General features: G+C 44.7%; 1 protein-coding gene across 1 annotated transcript in view; it reads right to left on the bottom strand.

Annotated features, from left to right (window-relative positions):
* The window catches only part of CFAP58 (cilia and flagella associated protein 58), a 938,919-nt gene extending 923,168 nt beyond the window's left edge, over nt 1-15,751 (bottom strand). Inside the window, exon 1 of the mRNA XM_069611751.1 lies at nt 15,549-15,751. Coding sequence (XP_069467852.1) covers nt 15,549-15,557 — 9 coding nt within the window. The 5' untranslated portion in view covers nt 15,558-15,751. The remainder of the gene's footprint in view (nt 1-15,548) is intronic.
* Nucleotides 15,752-18,150: the final 2,399 nt, after the last annotated feature.

Below are 18,150 nucleotides of genomic sequence, written 5' to 3'. Positions count from 1 at the left end.
AAGATAACATTGTCATTTATCCACGTATTTAGGTCTGCTAATAATAACTGTGCAAACACTTTTGCAGGGATACTAGCTTGGCCAGTAATCGATAGTTTTGTGGATCGCTGCACTCGCCCTTCTTATAGACGGGCAGTATGTGGCTCTCTCTTCATGTTTCCAGAAAAGCTCCAGACTTTCCAATTTCCATGAAGAGAAGACAACGCTGCTGCCCAAGTCTCTGCCGACATCTTCAAGACATCGTTATTTATCCCATCAGGGCAACTTGCTCATGAGCTATTACGTTTTTCAATTATCGCTCTTTTGTCAGATCGGGATGCTTTGCATATCTAAGGAATTTCTGGGATTGCTACTGCTATTTCATTTTTTTTGTCGCCGGCGCCTAGCGTATTTGTTATGTATTCAACCTATGTAGCTTCATGGATACAGTTTATCGGCAATGCACTGTTTTTATTTGCTCTAATATTTTGCCATATGCCGGTCGGGTTAAAGTTGTTGCCAAATGTGCAATCGTTAGCCAACGCTCATTTTCGCAATTTCTTTGGTGTTGTTGAAGCCATCGTCTGATATATTTTGACTTCCTTAATTTTTTTATTTACCTCAACGGCATTATGATTCCAGCCAGTAAGGGTAGCTAGGGTGGAGATAGTGGCGCTGAGCTGTTTTTTTGCCTGATTGATGTTAGGGTCAAAATCATTTAATTCATTAATTCTTTTGTTAGTGCGTTCTTGTACAGTCTTGCAATTTTGTGAGGAACCTACTGTGTTTTTAATTTTTTCTATCATGATCGGAAATGCTTCACTTATCTTTTTCCCATGGTTTCCGGGATCTTGACATAGTTGCACAAACTCTGAAATTACTTGTTCACTTACAACTTTGCCTTTAGCAAAATTCACGGGGTGCCACTGAATACAGTTACAAGCCGTATTCAGAAATATGTCTCCCGATTTATCATAATTTCTTTCGTGCAATGATTGACCCAGGATTTTAAATAGCACACACATTTGTAGGTGGTGGCTCAAGCCACTATTCCCATGTCTAGCACCCATTTTAGTCCAGCAGAATTTAGAAATACATAGTCAAGGGTTGACGCACTCTTCCCACTAACACGCGTAAATGCTCTTTGTTCATCTCCCAGGGACAGTCCATTGAGGCAAGTAAGTTCATATGAATTTATCATATTGGTCCATGGGCTAGTGGCTTTCTTTTGTTTACACTTGTTATAGAGACTTGACCGAGGGTGTCCTTGAATTTCTGGGTCACATTGAAGTCTCCCATACTTATAGGGGATACTTGTTTTTGTATTTTGCTACTACATTTCTTACTGCCTGCATGTTAGTTTTAGTGGCAGTTCTAGAAGGTGGGTCATATACATCTATGAAGATAAATGTCCAGCCCGGGCTTGATATTTTCCCAACCAGCACTAGGTTCGAATCACATGGGATTTCAGTTACAGTCCAAGGTGGGCTGACTGATATTAATAAACCTGCTTTAGGGCGGCCTAAGCAACCTTTTGTCGCTGGTTTTTGTACTGTTACACGCCCATCTAGTTGCAAGTTCTCAACTAGCCAAGTTTCTTGTAATACGATTATACTAAATACTTCCATGTAAAACCACAGGACATTTTCACTGAACAAACGAGGGAACCCTCTGGTGTTCCAAGAATATAATAGGTTGATGTCATCGACTCAGCATGGACAGATGGGATTTGAAGGTGAGTGGTAACCATTGTCAGTATCCTTCTTCTTTCTTTCCTTCCACAATGTTACTGGACTTATCAAGAACAGTCTCAGAAGGGGCTTATCATATCGTGTAGGGTGAATTGTGTTATGTTGGTGGCCAGTAAGTTGCTTACCCTAGAGATTTCTTGGATGTTAGTTATTTTTCCAGAGCACTTATTGGCTCTTGTCATATCATTGTTTTCCCACTAACTTGCCCTGCTATGTCATTTTTGTTTTTCCGATCAATGGGTATGTTATGCAATCTAATTTTCTCATGGTGAAGATCTATAATGCTACATGTGTAACCTAATCGGAATAATTCAACCTCATATTTTAATATGTATTCCAATGTCGTATCAGACTCAAACCAAATGTTTGAGATGCTTGTTTTAGTGTGTTCCATTTGGTCTTTAATTCTAATGTCGTCTGATATTATCATTCGTAGGCCAACAATGGAGTGAAAGATTTGTAAGATATGTGACCAATTTATTTGGTGGAAAATGTGCATCTTCTACAGTCTGTTTTATCTGCAAAGCTTTTACAACAATCTCCTAATTAGGTGCGGAACCAGATCTCAGTTTATTTGGAGGCCATAGATCTGTCAATTATATTTGTCATATCGCACCTAACGTGACACTTGAGTTTGGATGGGCAGTGTGCTCTTTTGGTTTAGCCTAACATAATTTATTACACATCGATCTTAGCATGAAACCTAACACAGACTTGACATTGAGGAGACTGATTTTTGCAGATTTGTTTAGCAACATGGACACAGGATCGGACTAGGACGACAAACACAGTGGGGACGACAGGGGGCAGCAATACCAGTCACAGTCCATAGGGCCAGACAAGTGGGAATCATGGGAATTTAGGGCTGACAGACAAGGAGAAGGAGTAGTTAATACTCCTTAATACAGTCTTCTGCAAGCACAGCAGGTAAATGAGATATGTACCACACACAATACATATGCTAAAAGACTAAGGGATCTCCCAGGACATAGGAGGGAGGAGACAGTGATAGTTTGTTCGAGAGGATGACTGTCTAGAGCATATGACGAAAGTAAACAAGTACCCACATTAGAACCAGCAGAGAACTGCACAGACATTGAGGATGAGAGAGGGCCCCAACAAATGAGACTGCGCCGAAGGACACCTGAAGAAAGGGCAGCATATACACGGATGCCTTTATTAGAAAGGAGAGGGGCGAGACCTCAGTATGTACCATAGAAGCACACAGACAAAGAGAATGTCAAGTGCAGTTTACCATCATTGACCGCAGGAGCAGGGAAATGGAGAAACTGACAACGACTCACAGAATAACAGTGGGTGACGTAAAGGGACTATTAGTATCGATATTAGGAGATGCAGCTGATGACATATGGAAGAGGGCAGGGTTCCCAGGGGTGACGACACAGAACACAGCGCACAATGGGATGTCATTTGCAAACTGGAGGGCAGCAGTATGGCAGGCATTAGAAACACAATATCGAGACACATCAGAAATTGGGGTGATTACGTCACGCAAAATGAGGGAAGACAAAGACCCTGTTCAGTACATTCAGGAGGTTCAAGAGCTTTGGTGCCTTAAAACACGAGAGCTTTGGGACAAAACGATAGCTATATTCTATCACATTTTAGTGCAGGGACTACCAGAGCCAGTACAAAAGAGTTTGAAAAATGTTTGGTGGGGATGGAAGCGAAGAGAGGGCCTGAAATACAGCTCACAATAGTGCACCAATGTAGATTGTGGCAGGAGAAGGTTAAGCAAAAGGCGGAAGAGAAGAAGAAGGCAGATGAGGCCAAACTAGTGCAGCGGAAGCTATCGAAGTATGTGGTTATAACTAGCTCCGCAGCAAAACAAAAGATGGGTTTCCCCTACTTCGCTGGCTGAAGGGAAGCAACAAACAATAATACATAGAAGTCAAGCCAGCGGAAGAGAAAAAAAGAAGTTCACTCAAAGGACATCATTCAACCATGAAGACAGGGGAAAAGGACCCCCGTAGCTGCCCCACAGATCATCATATGTGACACAAAAAGTTGGCTTACAATATTGTATTTATTTATTACATTGTAATAAATAAATACAATATTGTAAACCAACTTTTTGTTGTAATAATTTTTTTAATTACATTGTAATAAATAAATACAATATTGTAAGCCAACTTTTTGTGTCACATATGATGATCTGTGGGGCAGCTACGGGGGTCCTTTTCCCCTGTCTTCATGGTTGAATGATGTCCTTTGAGTGAACTTCTTTTTTCTCTTCCGCTGGCTTGAATTCTATGTATTATTATCACTAGCTCCAACCCACAAGCACCGACACAACAGCAGCCTTATCAACAGCCACAACAGTTTGCACCGCCTATGGGAGGAGGGTACATGGGGCGGCACGGCTCACAGCAGGGATTTCGAGGAAGGGGAGGATTCCGACAGGGGTATGGCTTATGGCCACAGACGCATCACAACCAAGGGGGATTTCGGGGATATGGGCATCAGATGCAACAGAACACAGGGGACTGTTCAGGGGTGTTTCCAGGACAAGTGAGGGAGCCACCACAGTGCTGGACCTGCGGGCAGCTAGGGCACATTTCAAGAGCATGCCGATTTAGAGGGACACAACAGAATTGGGGAGGGCAAGGACAGCAGCATTATCAGGGGGGGTGAAGAAGATTATTATGCAAAGGACCAACGGCCACAAGGGCAGATGCAAGGCACATATCAGCACATGCAACAAACACAATCACACGCACCAGCACAGTCACAGGTACAGACACAGGTACCACAGATGGCAGCACCACTACCACAGTATCTACAATCACCACAGATATGGGGGAATACACAAAAGCTAGCACAAATACAGGATGATGACACATCTTAACACATGGACAACAGTGGCGACAGTGCCAGTTCGATGACTCGGAGGGGTTACCATGGTGTGGAACAACCCCTTTACAGGAAACAGGTTATCTATGTATCCTCAATAGGACTAACTTGATGTGTCCCATCCCATCGATCACACCCAACCCTGTGGAGGAACCTCGCATAGGGATGGTGATAGGTGACAAAACGTTTTCCTTTCTTGTTGACACTGGGACAACTATGTCATGCATTAGGGAAGGGACATTCGCATTGTTGCGCGATGCCATGAACACTCAGATTCCCTGGGGCTTGGGAAGTCGTTCCTTTTACTGATAACATCTCACTATCTATAGGAGATCACGACTTATCTCCACTCTTACTTTACTCTCGAAAGACACCTACTGGGACAAGACATCATGAGCAGAATGAACATGACCATTTCATTCACAGACAAGGGCATAGTGTGCTCAACACCAGGCATACACATGTTGAATGTAAAACAGATCATCCAGGCATATTGTGGATGCAAGGTACAGAAGGGGGTGCCAGTGGACGCAGAGATGTTTCAGTATGGGACAGGAATCGCCATTGCATAGATGTCAGGCATCGCAGGGAAAGTGTGGCGAGTATCAAACGAGTATTTTTTCAGGACAGAGACACCACTGGACGGGCCAGAATGAACGATAGTGTCCATAGAACTATAGACAGTGTTGGCAAGACAGGACTGGATTGCAGTACATGCAGCGGATGAAACTGGGAAGGCATGGCGAGCAATCATTGCAGTTGCAGAAGGATGCAGGCTAACAACAGTGACAGATGATGAATTATTTGGAGAAGAGACATTTAGGTTACAGATTCATTACAGAGAGGTTCCACTGAGAATGGCGATGGAGGCGCCGCCCTCATTTTGGGAGGAGGACATGGCCAGGGTACCGGACAGTTTATGGACCACAAGTCCTTATGACGTGGGGTGCACAAAGAAAATATGAGGGGGTAAAGATTAAACTGAAACAAGGAGAAATTTTGCCAAGAGTAAAACAGTATCCCCCGACCAAGGAGGCAGATGAGGGCATTTATGAGACAATCAACGCTGTCATTAAGAGAGGCCTTCTGGTACCATCAGAATCTCCATGTAACAGAGCAGTGTACCCTGTGCGCAGGACCAACAGGGGGTCATGGTGTTTTATTCAGGATTTTAGACCTCTTAACTACATTGTAGAAGCAGAGTATCCAGAAGCAGCAAACCCGGTGACGATTTTGTGTGGCATTCTAGTGCAAGCCACCTGTTTCACAGTCATTGATTTAAATAATGCATTCTTTTCATTGCCACTACACCCAGACTCACAAGATCTAACCAGTTTCATGTACCGAATCAGAAGTGGAAACATACTTGTTTGCCACAGGCGTACTGCGAGTAACCATCTATCTTCAACAGAGTGATCCAGCTGGATCTGCGCAACATACAGACAAAAAACACAGTTTTACAGTATGTGGAAGACATTCTGATTTGCAGTGAGACAGATGATCAGTGCAGAGAGGACTCAGTGCACATGCTGACAGTGTTAGCTGACAAAGGGTACAAAGTGGACAAGGCCAAACTACAATACTGTCAGAAGGAGGTGCTATACATTGGACAGATGATATCTAAGGACGGCAGACACATAGCCCCAAAGAGAGCAGAGACCATAAGCAACACACCTCAGCCCACGACGGTGAGGGAAATGCAGCAGTTCTTGGGACTGTGCAATTACTGCAGAGCACGGGTCTTTGACTACAGCACATACACCAGGCCACTATTAAATGCTCTGAAAGAGGCACAAAGGGGAACCAAGACACTAATATGGACCACTGACATGACTGAGGCCTTTGAGGAATTGAAGGAAGCCATAAGAACAGCTCCAGCATTAGGGACTCCAGGCTACAAAAAGGAGTTCTTCCTGTTCTCACACACTGTCAGTGTAGTGATAAACGTGGTACTGATGCAGAAGACAAGCATGGGCCATAAGCCAATTGCCTATTAGACTGGACAACTCGGCCCAGTGATGAGAGAACATTATCTGTGCGATCAATCATTGGCAGCTGCAGCCTTCACAGTGGAAAGGTCATCAGCAATGACGATGGGGTGCACCACCACTCTTTACGTGGAGCATGCCCTCTTTGCGATACTACATAGGCCAAAGAGCACACTGACTACGCAAAGAGCCTCATGGTATGAAGTGATACTATCAAATGTAGGACTGAATATAGTAAGATGCAAGACTGTAAACCCAGCTCTATACTTGGCTAATGTTCTCAAGGCAGGAAACTATGCACATGACTGCTCAAAAAACATAGAGATGTTCAGCGAGACACGCAAGGTGGAGTAAGACGCACTTGAATGGGGAGACGTTCTGTACATTGATGGTTCATCAACCATTGATCAAACTGATGGGGTCAGACGTACTGGGACTGCAGTGGTAAGACTAAAGAGGACAGGACAAGTGGGGTTGTTGTGAGTGCATGGCTACCATCACATTATTCAGCACAGGCAGCAGAACTAGTGGCTCTCATATTAGAACTACAACACAGCATAGAGAAGAGGTATGTGACTATTTTATTCTGATTCAGCTTACGTCACATCAACAGTACACTCAGGACTGGCGCGATGGCTCAGGAGAGGGTCCAGGAGAGCAGATGGGACCCCAGTGCAGCATGCATTACTATTAGGCAAACTAATTGAGGAGACGAATATCCAAAACAGGTGGCACTGGAAGGAAAAAAAGCAGCAGACTATGAGACAAAATGTGCAGCATATTTTGGGCAACTGTGGGAACTAGAGGAGAGAAAGAGAGCAGGGAGGTGTGAGGAACATGGTGATGAGGGAAGGTTACAATACACTGCCAGAGACACACATTATGGAACTGCAAGGAGCTGCATCACAGGAGGAGAAGGAGCTATGGATAAAGAGAGGATGCTCCATGTCTCCAACAGATGCCTTATGGCGACAGAACAACACAGGAAAAGTGGCCATGCCACTGGCATTGCTGAAAACAGCATTATCACAGTTGCATTATCCAACACACACAGGGAAGGAGGTAATTGCGACACACATTGGAGAAACATGGTTTTGCCCGAATTTGAATGAACATGTAGCTGATTTTATCAGTAATTGCTTGACCTGTCAACAGTTCACAGCAGGGCATCCTTCCCCCCGGAGTCCTCGACCAGCACTTGCCCATCCTGCTGTTCCTCCCTGTCCCCCCCACCCCATTTACTGCACTTCTGCTCACTCGCGCTCTGAGACACTTGTGTACGAGTGCGATAGAAATAATATATCAATATCAATACTTTGAGAGTTGTGAGAGGAGCCATACTGAGACCTGTAGGCCCATTTCTGCATCTCGACGTGGACTAAGTGAACATGAGCCAAATTTGTCAAGGATATTGCTACATGATAGTGATTGTCTGGCCATTTTACAGGTGAATAGAGTCTGGGCCATGTTCCCATGCTGATGCCCTCAGGGCAGCTAAATTTATGATCAGGGAATGTTTCCCGAAATGGGGCATGTGTGAGGTCTTGCAGTTCGACAACAGCCCTCACTTCACCAATGAACTGTTTCAGCACATCACAACCTTGCTAGGCATCTAGCACAAATGTTCCTGTGCATACCACCCGCAAGCAATAGGATGTGTGAACGCCTGAATGGACTCCTAAAGGAGTGCATAGCCAAAACTGAGAAGAGCACTAGGAAAAACTGGCTTCACTGTTTGCCATTGGTATTGTTCAAATTGCACAATAAGCCAGGGTCCGACCACCATTCAACGCCCCATGAAGTGGTGACAGGACGGCGCATGCATCTTCCCCTGGCACAAGGGCATTGAAAGATTGTGAGAATAGTGCAGATGTATTAGGACAGGAAATGTTTGAGTATGTTACTTCTCTGGTCCCTAGTGCTTCCTTTTTCTCTCGCCAGATACAGCGGATCCAGGGAGGGCCTGCAGACAACAGAGAGATTGACTGCGAACACACAACATCACACCTTAGTGAAGGTGGGAGACATTGTCCTCCTAAAAAACTTCATAAGGCTCTGGAAAGCGCCCAGGTTCACAGGCCCTCAAGTGGTCGAGGACGTAGCAGACAAAGCCATCAGACTTGTTGGAAAATTAGTTTGGAATCATTTTTAGGACGTCAAGCCCTACAAAGCAGTGGCCTCACCTGGCAACAAAGTGACCGTGACCGACACCACCAAAGTTCAGGACCTTGATGAACTACAAGTGCGTGCAGACCTCACAGAGTTAGGAAGACCAGGCCATCCCATGGTAAGACAATCACGAGCAGCAGAGGCGACCCCTGAAACACTTACACACATTGATGAATAAAACACTGTCTGTTATTTTTTTTTCTCGCACATGCAGGTTGACGCTAATGTTGTACGAATTGTTTAGGTTATTATCCTAATGTTACCTGCCAATCATCACCCTGAAGCATTTTCTAACCAGTTTGTGCACTATATAAGGAGACCCATACAATTCAGAGTCTGATCCCCTGCAGTATACTATCTTGCCTTTGTAGAATATTTGGCCCAAACATACCCACAACTTGAAAACGGTGAACTCCCAGTGTTGGCCACATTGAGAGACCCCTCAGTAAGGAAGATCTTAGAGGAGGTAGTTTCCTTCGCCATCAGTGACTATTTAGTTTGCGGGTCTTGAGGGTACTGACAAATACTAACAAAGTAACGCCTTTCTTTGCGAATTTCAGGCGGGCAACTTTATCATCAAGCTGCAAGGATCAAGCAGCGTAAGTGGATATGAAAGAAACAAAGAATATTATTGGCATGGTGCTATTCATTCCCAGTGGCTTAATGAGAATTGTATGTGGCTGTCAACATTACTGCTGTATCCTCTCTACTAACATTTCCCCCAACCCAAGCAGGAGGGACAACCATGTCAGGTGGAAGAGAAGGCGCTGCCGATAAGGTAATGAGAGGTAAGCACAGTGTTGACACAGACATGAAGGGAGTTGACATGTATCTCACTGACACAGCACGAGTATCTAACAACATGTGGTACAAACATATGAACAATGTAGGTAAGGAAACTAATGGGGAGAGCTGTTATGTCTGCTTTTTAATCCCCTATTCAATGAGTGCTTCCAGAACATTCATAGCAACTGAAATACCCGCAGCAAGAGCACACTGCCTGATGTATCTCGCGATGGTGCAAACGCAAGGAAGATTCCAAGGGAGAACAGCAACATTGAGATGGATATCCAAAGGGACCTTCCCATATGAAGATAATTACATAAGGACATTAGACATGATGAACAATTATTGGCAGCTAGATGAAAGATTACAGTAAATAACTAACGGGCCACGGAATGGAGAGATGAAGACTATTACCTTGAAGAAATTTCCATATCCTTGGACCAGAGAAAAGGAGATGGGAGGAAAACCTGGATGCTGGGAAAGGCCATAGATATTAGTGTATGAACGGGTGTACACCAATGAAGGATTTGAAGATGGAGTAGTGGGAAGAAAGGCACTGACACTAGCACAGTCAGCAGTGAACAAGGTGCAAGAAGAGAATGACAAGTGCCTGAAGGAATGGGATACGAGTACAAAATTGCTGACAAGGGTGCAAAACGAAGCTGGACTGATGCCAAAAATTCCCCTGAAGACACCAGCCCTGTACTATCAGAACAATGGTGATGTTGAAGTTGGTGAAAACGTAGGATGCAAGACGATTGAAAATATTGCAACAATGAGCGCAGAAACTTCAGTACTGATACTGCTGGGCATGCAGATCAAAGACGTATGAAAAACTGCCATCTGAATGGAGAGGAGTATGCTCCTTAGTACACATCAACATGCCTTCGTTGGTGGTACCCAAGAAAGATGTGAAGCTTGCAGAGTTTCTGAATAAGGACAACAACAGATGAAGGAAGAGGTTGATCGAGATAGAACCAACAGCCTAGACAGGGAAGACGGAGAAGCAAACAGGATTGAGCAGAGTGAAAAGAGGGAGGGGAATTACTTTTCCGAGGCATAAAAAACGGCAATGGATAAGATCCCATCGGAACACAGGCTGTTTAGCTGAACACAAATGATATTTGCATCGATAATACCATGACTACAACCGTACACAAATGCCAAATGGTTACAGATCACTCGTTGGGAGCTGATGGTAACAATCAACTCTACAGTGAATGGGTTCAACGCCATAAAAGAAGAGCTCAGAGCCATAAGGTTGGTGGCGCTCCAGAATAGATACGTTATGGATCTCCTCACAGCCATGGAAGGAGGAGTTTGCACAAAGATAGGGAGTTCATATTGCATATTCATACCAGCTAACGACGAAGATAATGGAACTCTCTCAGATGCTTTTGCACAGTTGGCACAGATGCATGCGAAGATGGAGGATGAAGAACGAGGGACAGGGAAGGACCAGAGCTGGTTAGCATATATATGGTCATGGATGCCATCATGGCTGTCAGACGGACTGAAGGTGATAGGAACTATAAAGCTGGACAATCCCCATGATCCAAGGTTCTATGAAGGGAAGTGGGTTTGGTGCAACGCTGAAGGAGTATACTGCTACATGTACTGTTCATTTGATGATCACACAAACTGTTATGGACACCTTGGAGGGATAACGGCAGCACAGGGCAAAGTGGCAGTCGTAAGGATGTGGTGGACAAGTCGCCCAGAGGAAAGACTGAAGAGGGATGGGCAAATTCACTACCTCCTATAAGATACATGACACGGAAGAAGAACAGGAGATACCATGATCGCCCATACTATTTCAGACCAATTCCCAGTGCTCCAATGATCGACCAATATGTCAAGAGGTACCCACTCAGCCAGCCCTACAGACTAGGAGTGGTACAAGCCCTACTCAGATTGGACAAAGAGCCTGCAACTAAGGAGACTTAAATTGACAGTATGGATTAAAGCGCCAATAAGCCATGTTAGAGACACCACAACATAGCAGCATTAGACAGGAAGGACACGTGCCATCCGCACATCGGGGCATAAACACGCAGAACACAGCGTACAGTTCTATAAGTTAGAGGACAGATACATACACATACTCCTTTTGCTCTTATTATTTTGTCATTAGCTTACCAGCAGCAACACAGAAACCGAAGAAGCCAGAGATCCAGACTAAAGCTTGCAGATGCTTATATGCAATTAACTGTATGGAGCTGCAGGAGCACCTATGGGACCTGACAGAATCATGTGCGACTAACATATGGCAAATATAGAATAGCATGAACATGTAGAAGTCATGTAATGGTTTAAGTCAAATCACAGTAGGCCACAAGCCCCTCAGTAAGAGCTGAGCTAAATTCAGACTGAACAAGAGAGCAAATGTGTGAGACAGGAACTGCTGCCGAGGCCACCAGACACAAGTGACATTCTATTCCCTGAACGACAGTAACACCAGCTGCAGTAAATGCAAATAATTCATTTCGGGTCCCAGGCTTGGGGACGTCATTTCTAGGCAACCACAGTTCAGTATCCTAGGGGTGGGTAGCAACAGGCAAGTACCAATGGTAAGACCCTCACACTGCAATAATGTTTAGAGATAGTGATTCGGGAAAGGACCAGGCCAGCCACCTGAGATGCGAGAGCCAGTAGAGTAATTTGTATATAGGACAATATAGGTTATAAGGCTGCTGACAGCCAATCCCAGGTGGCAATAGGTTTTCTGGAGTAGGGCCCAGGTTGTGACATCACTGTGACGCAATCAGGACACAAAACTGGCCTGCGAGCAAGGAGACATTGAGTGGTCCACGGATTTTTTCGATCCTTGTACTGATCCCTGTTGGTTTTTGCTATAATAAACCGTAGTTTGAAATTGCTGTCTGGTTGGATCTACGTTCCTTTTGGGGGAAGGTGTTGAGCATTCCATGAGTGTGCGAACTCCTAGTTGCCCTCAAGCCTACCTGGGAGTTTTTCCCCACCAATTTAACATATAAATCTTATATAAAAGTAAGTTAAACTATGTATATATCAAGTATTTTATAGTAAATATATGTGGAATAAGGATTATAATAAAACAAATATTGTTTCTGCCCTCCCCCCCCCATCTAGGGGTCGGCCCCCTTACAGGGGGGCAGATTTTCTACTGCTTATATTTTATATTAAAACCAGTCACTGTAATCCTTTTTTAGATTAAAAACAGTCATCTTAATCTCTTTTTAAAGAGTCTGGTGCCCCCTCCCTCCTCGACATTGTTCCGGCCTCCTTAGGGGGGCCAGCCCCCCAGTTTGAAGACCACTGCTTTAAAGCATCAGTGAAGACATCTTTACTTCTGATAGCACAGACCCTACCAATGGCTAATTTTTTAGCAATGCATCTATTTGATCGATTAATGTCTACATTAAAAATAAAGGATCCTTCCTGTTACACCCCTCAACTCCCGCGATATCTCACCAACTAAATGCAAAGTGATACTTCCTTCCCAAAAAATCCATGTCTCACGATATTAATGTTTGGTACCTTCAGTTTTCACAGATTGATCACTAGCACTAGTACACCCTCCTCCCTATCCCATGAACACCCTCCACCATGAACACCCTCCACCTATTTCATGAGTGCTGCAGACCTTAAAACCTGCCATAGACCGAGTCATTTCTAAGGACTGTTAAAACAACAGAATCGAAATGCATTCTATCAGGGAAGATACTGTCGAAATTCCAGGCTGTGTGGAGTGGGACAGATGGTGCAGATGCACAGGCAACATAGGAGGAGAACAAGACCACTACAAGCATGAATCACAACCAGCGCAACAATTTATACTTTGGCAACAGCTGCATACATTTTCATCCCAATAAAATCTCACAGTAGCCTGGGAAGTCTAAAATGTTCTGGCCCTGGCCTACATGTGATAGTGACGGGAGGAGGTAATGTTGTTGGATTTGGACTTTCTATGTCCTAGGTCTCACAGCGGCTGTAGCCATGGGAAGAGGTGCTAATTCTGAGGATAACCTAGATGGGTTTACAAAGGGGGTAGATAGCAGAGGGACTGTTTGGAGCTTTTCGGATTCTCTTCCAAGATCCCAAAGAAGTGGTTGGGATGAGGGAAGAAGGTTTGAGGAAGTACCTCTTTTGGGTCTGCCTTGCATGATCAGCCACGGGTTTCGGAGTTGGTGGGTGTCGATGTAGAGTGAGAGATGTGTGGGGAGTATCTCACAGGTCCTGCAGGGATGATCCACATTTAATTTAACAAGCCTCCTGTGCCTACGTCCCAAGACTATGGAACCTCCTCCCAGTCAGCATCAGACTCGCCCCCACACTCTTACAATTCAGAAAATAACTCAAGACCCACCTCTTCAAGGAGTCTCTCCTCCTCAACACCTAGGCCATCATGTTACCCCCCCAGCCCGCGACTCACTAAACACTGTTCGCCCCTCTCCTCCCTGCCATCCTGTACAGCTGTACCCCTCCTCTGTGCCCCTCCTGTATACCGCCTGTATACCTGTTCTGTTGTTGCCTCTGAAAAGTGCTCCAATATGCATCTGTACTGTTGTATACTTCTGTAAAGCACTACACTGCTACTCGAAGCTAGGTCCACGCTCAAATGGATCAATGTAATAATGTCGATGAGAAAAAGTCGTCAGGTTCTGGCGACTTTTTCCTGGCTACCAAAATTCTTTCCCAAAATATTCTAGGAGTGGTATAATTATATATTATCACCTCCAGTCCTAGAATATTGGGGGAAAGTGCTTGATAGCCTGGAAGGTGCATCATTAATGATTTTTTTTGTTTAAGTCGCTAACCTGACGACTTTTTCCATGGCGACATTATTACCCGATACCGCTCAAATACCATAATAATAATTAAACTAGGGTGATGGCTGTTTGGAGGATAGGAGTCAGAGCTTGGAACCCCTCGTGCGATGCACTACTTAGGGATTTCAATGGTAGAGTGAGCGTGCTGGGCAGAATTAATTAGCACCGGGAAATTTGCTAGTTGTTCTACCCAATTCCAAACAATAGAGCGGATGCAGGGGTGCAGCTCTTTGCTACTTCTAGGATGTTCTGCCCAGAGTCTCACAGTGGTGAGGAGTGAGGCTCATTCTTCTTCTTGCCATCCACTGTTGCTGGTCTCACAGCGAGGGTGCATGGAAGGGGGGCACTGAAGCCATTTTAAAATGCTCTGGTCCAGCTTCTCACAGTGATGGGGGAAAGTGGGTCTCCAGTGGACATAATGAGGGACTGAGCAATTGGTTTGAGATACTCGTGGGATGCTCCGATTCAAGCAATGGCGAGGGAATGTGTGTGAAATGTGTTGCATTGGGTCATTCCAGAATCATCTGCCTTTGTTCATCTAAAGAAAAGGTGGTGAGGCGGTGGATCCAGACTCCTCTTGCAATACTCTTCTACTAGATATCACCACAGGGGAAAGTATTGTGGGTCTTCTTGGTAGAATGGGTGAGGTGTGTGTGTCTAAAATCCTTCGATACTCTGGGTCTGGGCCTGGTGGCTTGGGTGGGTGACGCAGAGCGCCCAAATTTCCCTTGGGCATACGTGAGAAGATCATCTAGTTCTATTTCAGCTCGGAATTCTGGGATTTGTAGTTTTCCCAAATTTCAAATGCAAAAGAAAAAACTACAAGCCTCAAAATCCAAAAGCAAAAAAAGCAATACTGGATGGTCTTTTCATGTACGGCCACGGAAACCCTGAGAGGTCTGGTCACGTCACGACAACTCTCGCGTCATCTTATGTTCCTCTAACACTTGATGAAGGGGTCCCCCATTGAAGCTATGGTTATGAGTTATAGCGTGGTCGTAAAGCTCTGGGGTGGCCCTATGACCTTTCTTGTTCTGCGTCTCAAAGTGATACTGGTATGGAAGCGGAATCTTTCTGGGCTGCCTGGTCCTCGTTTAGAAAGTTGTGGTGTATTCATGACATTAAGGCTGGAGGAGGCGTACTAAGAGTGAGATTTTTCAGGGCATGTAATTCGCCCGCCGGGCGCTCACCTCGTCCATCCTGGTTCTTGCGCCTTAGCGCGTGTTGCTTTTTATGTGCTTCGTCCCAGCAGCTTCGCCCCCGGTCGTATCCCCGCCGAAGCTGTCAGAAAAATCCCAGAGCAGTGGTTGTGTACGAGAGAGCGTCCACTGGGTCTCCTAGCAACCACCATGCTGTCTCCCCGCCCTCTCGGGGGAGGAGTCTTTAGTTTCATAGAAAGGTCTTGACATGGAAAACAGACTATAAGCGAACTGGATCCAGTTTCCTCCACACATAGCCGCCATCTTGAAATAAAGAATTATCACTTGCAGCACATAACACATATTTGTTATACTTGACATATACATAGCAAAGTATTAATAAATGTCATTTTAAAATGTAACAATCTGAAATTTTAATAACTCTGGCACATAATATTGATCTGTGCATGTGGTAAAATTAAATATATCTCTGCTTAGTACGTTTTGAACAATCTATAATACTTGTCGGCATGTACAATCTCTGTGCTTGTTTTGGAATCCAATCTGGATAGAAAGAGTGTTTTCTCCAGCTTTAATCTCTAAACTCCGATTTAATGATTGTTGGTTGTGCTGTGAGGAAGCGGTTCATTTTCACGTGCTGCGAAATATACAGAATGTGCAAATGGCTACTTCTTTGCAGAAGTAGAGGGATCAGTAGTGCTAAACCACCCACTCAACCCACGCTTCTACTAAACCAGCAGTGACCCTAATCATAAAGGTGAAACAGACACAGCCCAAATCTTTCCCGTTTTCATACCTCTTAACTTTAGGCTGGTCACTTGGAATGTATTAATTCACCCAGCAAGCCTCCTACATGTGCATTCATTTCAATGACATATGTGCCAACATTCTATGGTCGAAATTCTGTAGGACTCTCAAAGTTTCAAAAGTAGTAATTAGCATAATGAAGACATCACAGCAAATTATGTCAGGCAGCAAAGCACACATTTAAAGCCCCGGAATGACAGTAATATATAGAGAAATATATTGCTGTGTTAATAAGACTGCTGACTGGCAACATGGGGTAGTTGCTGGTGCCCACTGAGGCTCATGCAAGGCCCCTTGCAACCGAAAAGGTGAAAAAGCCCTGATGCTGTCTCTGCTCTTCACACAATTAACGAATTTACCATACCTGCCTCAGAGATTGGAGATGTTTGCAGCAAGCAGCTGTGTATATTTACAGCACTGTGACAGGCCCACCTTACACTGGAGGATGTTGCTGGGCCTCAGGCCTGGAGCCATTAATCAGTAGGTTTTGACACGAAAATCTGAAGACGGTAGAACTACTTTAAAAGCAGTAGCTTACTGCATGAATCGATAGGGTTGGCAAGTATGCAATGGCCTCTCACCTGCCCAAAACAAAATTCTCCTTTTGCACCCTCCCTGGAGAATGAAAAGGTTGAGAGGTGTGCTTTTGTAATGGATAGGGTACACTCTCAAGAGGGATGCAAAGTAATAATAATAATAATAATAATAATAATAATAATAATAATAATAATAATAATAATAATAATAATAATTTGGCACTTATATAGTGCTACCAACCCTCAGATATCTGAGTGCTGCTTATTATTACCCACGGTGTGTGGTGCTCATTTATCGACCTCGGAGGGATTCGCGTTAGCAGGCTCTGCACGGATGTCAAAGCGAGCGCTCTACTCGCTGTGCCACTTGAGCCACTTGACCGGCCCTTGAAGTGATAACAGTAGCAACTTAAACAGCATTACCTCCACGTCCTTCTTCCTCATCCCAGTACTTACCGTGGAGGCCCCGCCTCCGACCCAGGAACCCTTCTTCACTTTCTTTTCTTTTGATGTACAATACCCCTCCTTGCCCACAAGCCTTAGTTCAAATTTTCCTGTCCTGCGTTCAGACCTGTTTTCTGTGCGGGGCACCAGAGGGGTGGCTCTGCAGGAGGTTTGTCGACTGCTACCTGGGCGGACCAGTGCACATTTCTCTGCCATTTCCTGCTGCCCGTTTCTCACCCAGAGGATGGCTCATTTGGAGTTGGGGTTTGTTGGCCTGTGATTCTCTGGGTGATTTATGTGCTGTTTCCTGTTTCAGCACGTCTGTCTCTCTGTGTTTCTTTGGGACCTCCCCCCGTTGGCTATGCTTTGGTATACCTCAAAGGAAAGTACTGGGACGAGGAAGTGGGACGTGGCGGTAATGCTATGATTACTTACTGGTAATCTTCATTACTCCTAGTAATACTCTTCCTAGTCACAGTACTGACAACCCTCCTCTCCCTCCCCATGAGGGGGGGTTTCTTGCTCCAGCTTGGTTATTGTGAACTGAGGCTTGTAAGTAAGGAGGGGTATTATACATCAAAAGAAAAGAAATTGAAGAGGGGTTTCTGGGTCAGAGGCAGGGCCTGTGAGGAGGAAGAGTAGGATTAGGAGTAATCATAGCAAAAATGCAAATGCTCCAAATTGAAATGAAAAAGAGTTGTTAAAGGGATGTTATGATTACAAGTAAAACCGAAAAACCTCAGAAATTCGCCAGTTATGGTAAACTAAGCAACCATAACTCGCGCCACCACAGTGCACTGCTATGACTAACACCCAGGACATCCAAGATGACATCACAAATGAAC

The sequence above is a fragment of the Ambystoma mexicanum genome, chromosome 8 (genome assembly GCF_040938575.1).
Source record: "Ambystoma mexicanum isolate Mex_15411 chromosome 8, UKY_AmexF1_1, whole genome shotgun sequence".
NCBI classification, from domain to species: domain Eukaryota; kingdom Metazoa; phylum Chordata; class Amphibia; order Caudata; family Ambystomatidae; genus Ambystoma; species Ambystoma mexicanum.
The sequence above is the reverse complement of the archived record's forward strand: the minus strand, read 5'-3'. Positions and strand labels throughout refer to the sequence as shown.